Genomic DNA, 8,373 nt, shown 5'->3' on the forward strand with positions numbered 1-8,373 from the left:
ATTTGAAATTCTTCAAATAAATGAATTACTCCATTTAAATTTCTCATGCAAACACACTATTAAAGACTTGTTCAAACAACTAACAGAAAAGTCTAAACCAACTACTTATACGTGTTCAACATTATTTGAACAAAAGAATAGAAAAAGTTAGAAAGGTGGATGAAACAAACATTATGATTGGAGGCACTATGGGTACCCATCTTTTGCAACTACATATATTTATTATACTTTTAAAGGTTTACCACAAAATCATTTGTCAATAAACATGTTAAATACACATAAGAGAGTTTTGCGGCATGAAGTGATTCTATTTATTTTAAATAGGATTGTCTCAACATCTTCTTTGTTATGTTTAAAATGTGCTTAAAGGTAAGTGTATTTTATTGTAATTGTAACAATGGATAAAGTTTAGATATTGAATTAGATTCAAATAATTATCAACTTATTCTTGGTTTCTAGCAGTTTGAAGAAAGAAAAATTGATTTGTAGAAATTAATGACTTAAAAATTAAGAATAAATATGAGTTAATCACCTATACACTGCTAGTGTAAAAAAATTTTTACACCGACAATCAATTATATTTTTTAATTGTTCCATGTCACTGTAAACACATTTACTTTTAATAGTGACATGACACAATTAAAAGATATAATTGGTTGTCGGTGTAAAAAAACTTTACACTGGCATTGTATTATGTATAAGTGATTAACTCAATAAATATTAGAGAAATTGTCATTAAAATTTAGAGATAAAAGTCCTAGAGTTATGACTTATTATTCTCGATTCCTCCAAGATAAAATTCATAAATTACAAAATAATATTGTCAATTTTACTTTTGAAATTGTTGGCAACCCTATGGTTATAAGAAGCCAACAATCTTTATTTAAAAAAAAATCTAAATTGATTATAAGAGTTTTATTCTAAAAAAAAGTATATGCCTGCAAAAGAGAATTAATAAATTAATTCAATTGAAAATTAAGAAAATAGTTTGATCACGTACATTTTCATAGTTAAATTATTTTAAGATTTTGTTAATTAAAAGAATTTGATCGTGTACTTCTAATTAAATTAGATAAAAAATAAAATACTAAAATAATACAACAATAAAAGCAAACAATTCATGGATTCGTAATTGAGGTGCACAAGGAACAATTACTTCAAAACCATAAAATGGAGGAACTAACCACACATATCATTAAAACCCATTAAACATAAGAAAAGAATTAACTTAAATTAGAAGAATCCGACCATGAGAGTTTGACATTTATCATCCTATAGAACCTCAATAACAAATACAAATGAGAAAAAATATAGAAAAAAACTAAAGCTAAAAACTAGATCAAAACAATGTGATCTAGACATCCTTATTCATAATTAGAAAATCAGGACAAAGTTTTAAGCACAACCATACATCTCAAAAAGCACAGTCATGCTTAATAACATGGACATGTTTTATAAAGGCAGGAAGCACGAGCGTGCTTATAGGTAATTAAGCACGAACATGCTTTATAGCCCAACTGTGCTTCATTGGTGTTGAAAGCAAGTTGTGCTATCCAGTAGCATCCTGAAGGGAAAATGATCGTGCATATTAGTAAGCACGGTTGTGCTTCATAACATGATTGTGCGTTTGGGAGTGCTTCTCTTGAAGCACCATTGTGCATAAGTTAAGCATGGCCATGCATATCTTCAACATTCATATTTAGTCTATTTGTATTAATTTCATTCTTTTTATATTTTTATTGGTTGTTGTAGGCTTAATAAAAAAAGTGAAATATTGTCAAAACCTTAACATTAAATTAAGGCAAAACAATAATAAATATCTAGTTATTATGCAATATTTTGATGGTTGAAGAGTCTATTAAAATAAATAAATAAAATTAGGGTGCCAACGTATATATTAGGTATGATAAGTGGTGTATGACTTTCTTCAAATCATAAAGCAAGACTAGGATTACTGATAATGGATAGCAAAAATCTAAAGCACACAACATTTTTGCATTTATTAATAAAACTAAAACAAAACATCACACACTATTTGCACGACAACTGAAATTCTACAAGTAGCATTACTACTATTTTACAAAGGCGAAGGAATTATTTATGAAACAAAATAAACATGAAATCCTTCAAGGGCATAAAACAGAAACAAAAGGCATAAAAGACTTGCAATAATGTGTCACTCAGCAACAGAGTTTCCTGTAAATCTTTCCTTAAAACTTGCTAAATGTATTGCCCATGATACATTTATCCTCTGCATTGACTTATCGATGTATTGAAAGTAAGCATGCCTCCAACTTCTCTTCATCAATAAGCTTCCAATCACAGTCCAAAATCCAACAGCATAGCCAAGTGCCACAACAAAGTAAAACCACAATTTCTCTACTTTATCCTTTTTGGCATCTTCATCTTCATCTTGATTCCCATGTTGGGAATCATCACGAAAACACTTATTTGGAAGTGGAGGTCCACAGAGAAATGGGTTGCCAGCATAAATAAAAGGATCATCGAGGGTTGACAATTGTGTTCCTTCGGGAATTGATCCTGAAAGGTTGTTGTAGGACAAATTTAAGTGGCTTAACGAAGTTAAACTTGATATGCTCTCTGGAACCCTTCCTGAAAGTTGATCATGAGAGATGTCAAGAGATTCTAGTGATTTCATGTTCCCTATCCTTTCAGGGATGTGTCCTGACAGATGATTGTATGATAGATTTAGGCCATGGAATGCAGAAAGCAATGTTATTCCTTCAGGAATAGATCCACTCAAACTGTTATTTGACAAATCCATGTTGACTACCAGTTTTAGAATTCTGGTATAGTCAAGTTCTGTTCCTTTTATCACCTGCCTGACCTCTTGTTCATACCATTCAAGATTTCTAGGCCCTTCACCAGATTGCGTGGCAAAAGATTTCTGTCCTGAAATCATTCCTGTGAGATTTCCAATGCAGTGAGGGATTGGACCCATCAGGTTGTTGCCTGAAAGGTCCAAGATTTGCAGTGCAGAAAGCTGACACAGTTGTGAAGGAATTGGTCCGTTTAACCCGTTTTGCGGTAGCCTTAGAATCTGCAATGAGAAAATGTTCCCTATCCATGAAGGTATAGTCCCAGAGATATGGTTCTCTCCTACATCCAAAATTAGAAGATGTTTTAAATTTCTCAGAGATGATGGAAACCCCCCGTGAAGGCTGTTGTTGTTCAAGTGCAACCATGCTAACGTGGGTAGGTTACCAAAAGAGATTGGAATAGCACCAGATAATTTGTTAGATGCCAAATTTATCTCAGTGAGGTTTGCTTGAATAGCACTCCAACAATTAGGAATTTCACCAGATAACATGTTGCCTGAAAGGTCAAGATTGTACAAGGAGTCTATTTTGCACAATGACTTTGGAATGGAACCACTTATAAGGTTGTTTCCAAGAAGAAAATGAGTAAGATTGGGCAACTTATCCGCAATATCTTGGGGAAGTGACCCAAAGATATGGTTATTTGTGAGGTTCAAGTAGAGAAGTTGCTTGGGCCATCTTATGTCAGATACCAAACTCTCCAAATGATTCAGAGATATGTCTAAGTTTTGCAGGTTCAGAAGTTGACCAAAACTATGGGGAATATTTCCATGTAAAATATTTTCAGAAAGATAGAGTGTGATCAAATTTTTAAGTAGACCAATATTCTGAGGAAGAGTACCGTTGAAAGAGTTTCCTGAAAGATCCAAATAGTTTAGGCTTACAAGTTGCTCTAGACTCCTAGGAATGGCACCATGAAAATGATTAGAAGAAAGACTCAAAGTGCTTAAATTGAGAAGTTGCCCAATGCAGTCAGGTAGAGACCCGGTGAAGTTATTATTGGAAAGCACCAAACTCTTCAAATTGACAAGTTTTGTTATTATATCACAAGGAAAGGTCCCGACCAAATTACTGTCATATATAAGCAAGTCACTTAGATTTTCAAATTTCCCCAACCATGCTGGCAAACTATCATTAAATTCATTGTTACTCAAATCCAGTTGCATTAAATCATACCTCAGGCATCCAGACTGCATATGGTCTCCAAGTTCAGCTCCACGAACCTTGTTTCTTGACATATCTAATGTTTGAAGAAGACAACAATTTCCCAGAATAGATGCTAGAGATCCCTCAATATGATTTACATCATTCCCGGAAAGATTGAAATATTGAAGACCCTTTAACTCACCTAACCAGAGTGGAACAGAATCAAAATTGTTTTCTGAAAGGTCGAGCCATGTCAAGGAAGTCAGATTCTGTAAAGCAGATGGAAGTGAACCAGAAAGATCATTACTTCGAATAGATAGAACGAGAAGGTTAATACAGGTTGCCAGCCAGAATGGAGCGGAATTCAGGTTGTTTTCAGAAAGGTTAATCACCGCAATGGAAGTCATGTTTTGAAAAGCATCCAAAAATGGAGTTTGAAGTTCATTTTCTGCTAGATTGAGGACTTTCACTCTGGAAAGGTTTGTGACTCTAACAAGTTGATGAGTGTGTAACTTGTTTAGTGTGCAATTTATCAATTCTATTTCTAACAAAGAAGGAAGCATGTTGAGTCTCTGCAACAAATTTTGTGCCTTACCAAGATTCACATCACTCATGTAAAGGGATTGCAGTGATGAAAGTTGAGAAATCCAATTGAAGTCATCAGCATACAAATGAGGATTGTAGCTGAAATCAAGAAGGGTCAATTTAGTGAGGTTCCCAAGATAGTAAGGGATCCTCCCTGAAAAATCAGAGTCAGAGAGAGAAAGAACTTGCAGGTGCTCCATAGATTGGATGAACATTGGTATTGAGCTCTTACGAAAATCGTTTCCACTCAAGTCTAAATAAGTGAGGTATTTAAGCTGCACTATAGAAGGATGAATATGTGGAGCTTCAAGAGCATTTTTGTAGAAGGAACAGTCTGGTTGAAAATATCCTTGGTCCCTTTTTGGGAAGCAAGGATTTCTGAGGTCAAGGGTTACAACACGTCCAGTAATATTGCTGCAACCTACACCTTTCCATTGGCAACAACCACTTCCTTCTTTCCAAGAGGAAAGCCTTAATGATGGATCTTTGAAGCTTGCTTTGATCCTTAGAAGTGCTTGCCTCTCTTCTCCATTGCAGCCAAGGGTTGAATGGTCAAGAGAAGATAACGCTGCATATGAAGTCAAAAGGAAAACAATAGCAAAAGCCAAGCCAGGCATTGTCAGTAGACTAGTATCTAAATCTCACAAATTTGGTTTTCTCTAATGACTTCTGATTATTTTTATTTTATCAGTTATTGGACTATAGAGATGAGAGTTCACAAGAAACAATGAAGTAGGCGATATATATAAGCATCACTAGTTATTTATTTATTTATTTATTTATCTATAGAAATTACAACAAACAATGAAGATAACTAAGAATCCATATTTTCCAACCCTATTTCTAAGCTGACCAAGTAATTCTACTGACATCAGTAGTTTAATTAAATATTGATGTGAATAAACGAAACTGATGCAAAAATTGATTCGTTGATGACTTAAATTAATTGCTGTTTGAAGTTTAATTGGTGCTGTTCATCATTAGAAAAATCGACGAAGGCAAATATAAAAGTTTAATTTGGCTTCCCTTGTAGAATTCCGAGATATTTATACAAATTCCGATACTTTTGATCTGGTATGAAATCAGACTAATTTTGGGGATGAGATTCAATTCTTAAAATTTAGAATTAAAGAAGATTAAAATTAATAAGTTAGCCTAGTAATGGAGTTAGAATATTACATGTAGAATTCTAAGAGTTATTTTTGATATTAACATTATAATTTCAATAAATATAAAATAAAAATTAGTATTGTATCAGTTTTCTGCCAACAAAACAAGTCGACCAACCACCCCCGACTAGTAACCGACCAAGTTCTTAAGGCTCCTCAAAAAAAGGCTTAGTTAGTTACCAACCCCTTCCTCTAGGCAACAAACAAGGTGATGGAAAACTTGGAGTAGAATCGGAATGTTGATTCCTTTTCAAGTTTTTCCCTAGACCTTTGGCTCCTTAATTCTCCTTAAGCTTTCCAAAGCCTCTAATGGAAGAGAAGGTTTGGTGAAGAACACTCTTCAAAAGGCATCACTCCTTGGAAGAGAGATAAACCACTTCAATCCTCACTACACTCTTGTATGAAGATAATAAGAGGATTGGATGAATATCAAAGATGTTAATGACTTTTAGAAGAGAGAAATTAGCTGAACAATTTTGGAATTCACTCTATATTTCATCTGGAATTCACTCTATATTTCATCAAAAGTGATTACAAAGGTAAGAAAAAGGTTTATATAGCGTGGGGGAAACTTATGGTGCAAGCTAGGCTAACTATGGTTCAAGAGAACCATGATTAGCTTAGCTTGACCGGTCTAGTTAGCTTAGGAGGCTTGTGGAGCAAGCTTCTAACTTAGAAGCTTGGGAAGCAAGCTAAGTTAGAAGCTTGTAGCACAAGCTTCCTAAGTGTGTAAGAGAAACCAAGCAATTCGGCCAAAGAACCAAGCTAGGCAGAGCCTACTTGTTTTTCCATATTTAATTCAATCCAAAAACTTGGAGTTTGTTTAGTTAAGTTCACCATATGATGGTGAGACCTAACTAAATTAATTCCTTAAAAAAGATGAAGCAAAACAAGCCCAATATGTAAAATTTGGCCAATGCCCAATTCTGACCCAATTACTAGTTGCACCTACACACCTTGCTATTTGTCACCCCACTTCTACTATTGAAAATACAAAAATGAATGACCCTTAATACAAGGTCAAATAGAGCAAAAGTCTCCAAGTAACATATCCTAAATTCCTAAAGGATAACCTAAAATAAAAGAAAGAAAGTGCCTCACAAATACAAAGGCAAAATATACTTATACAAGCAACTACTATGTACAAGTATCATACAATATATATACAATGGAGGCTAAGAAACTAATAAGAGGAATCATACTCAATGCTCATGAAGAGCAAAGGTCTAAGAAGCACCTCCTCTGTAGAAGCCTCCTCCAGCCTCCTAACCGTGGACCTAGTTAAAGGCCCAATGGTCTTCAAGTGTGAGCCTTCTTGGATCAACCTTCACCCTTTTTGGTTTTACCTCTTCTAAAAGGATCCTTGGGGATTAGATTTCCATCCTACCCTCCCCCTTTGAAAGGATTTTTTCTCAAATCTAGTGGTCCTTCCACAAGGATAGCATCACCTACAAAAATAAGAAACAAAGCATTAGGAATGATATATTCATATAATACATGTGAAAAGTGCACCCTATGAGGAATTCCTTCTAAAATCCTAACAAGGGTCCTTAGACTAGGAAGGATGGGTTCTCTAAAAATAAGAATAGAATCCTCACTATAGTGTAGTCTAAGTGTAAAACTAAATCCTAAAAATATGAAAGTACTAAAACAATAAGAAACTAATGAAGTACTCGTACATACTAAGGTATCTTGCTTGAAGTACCCTATGTAGTAACCTAGAAGCCTACAAGAAAAAAAAGTGAATATAATAAGGAAACTACCTATACAACTCTTGATCCTATTATTTGTTAGATACATCATGGAAGAGGGTGTAAAGAGTTTAGAAGAATCATATAATCTAATTTGGTCTTGAAGGAAAGTAGTTAAGTTAAGTTCAAAGAAGTTTTAACTTCCCATAAGATCAAAAATAGAAAATAAGATACCATGAGATGTATCTAATAAACAATATAAACCAAAGGATGGTTTTTTTATTACAAATACTAAAGTATAAGAAGTCCTAAAAATAGACAAAGGTTGTCTACTTTGGGCACCACCAAAGTAGTAACATAAGAAGTAGAACTAGGTGAAGTACACTTCTTCACTGGACTAAAAACTTGAGATCCTTTATTTTCAAAAATATTTAGGTTGTGGATCTTAAGCTCTAAGTCTGTGGCAATAATAGAAAAAGAGCTAAAATCTTTGTGAAGAAGAAAAGTTTTTACAATCATTTTGAATTAAAAAAGTGACTTTCCTTTTTCACAAGATTTTTGGAGGAGACACTATCATCTTTACTCTTTTCCAAGAGTTGTGTCTTTTTAGTATTGAGAAGGTAAGGAGGTTGTTCAACTAAAAGACATTTTAATAGAATTAATGTTTTATTAAAAATTCACTTCTAGGAACAACTTTCTTGGAGGAGACACTACCCTTTAACTTTAGAACCTTCTCTTTCTCCTTTTTTTTTTTAATTTCATAAATACTTGATCCTCCAACACTTGTGAAGGTGAAAGATGAGTCAAGGTATGTTTCTTGCCTAGGTGGACTAGGCGAATTTTGTTTGTAACACCATCATGAATGGCCTTCCTATCATGTTGTCAAGGTATTCCAAGTAAAATGTGGCTTGCATCCATTAGAATTATATCACATAAAATTTC

At 33.9% G+C, this 8,373-nt stretch overlaps 1 protein-coding gene across 1 annotated transcript; it reads right to left on the reverse strand.

Annotated features, from left to right (window-relative positions):
- Positions 1-1,963: 1,963 nt before the first annotated feature.
- On the reverse strand, positions 1,964-5,461 carry LOC109810840 (uncharacterized). Its single transcript, XM_020374416.3, has one exon. The coding sequence runs from the start codon at positions 5,186-5,188 to the stop codon at positions 2,177-2,179; it is 3,012 nt and encodes a 1,003-aa protein (XP_020230005.1). The 5' UTR covers positions 5,189-5,461; the 3' UTR covers positions 1,964-2,176.
- Between the last annotated feature and the right edge of the window lie 2,912 nt (positions 5,462-8,373).

This window comes from Cajanus cajan, chromosome 7, assembly GCF_000230855.2.
Source record: "Cajanus cajan strain Asha chromosome 7, NIPB_CcT2T_4, whole genome shotgun sequence".
In the NCBI taxonomy this organism is placed as follows: domain Eukaryota; kingdom Viridiplantae; phylum Streptophyta; class Magnoliopsida; order Fabales; family Fabaceae; genus Cajanus; species Cajanus cajan.

Excerpts from the sequence above, each read along its gene's own strand:
- LOC109810840 (XM_020374416.3), bottom strand. The coding sequence starts at position 5,188 with ATGCCTGGCTTGGCTTTTGCTATTGTTTTCCTTTTGACTTCATATGCA.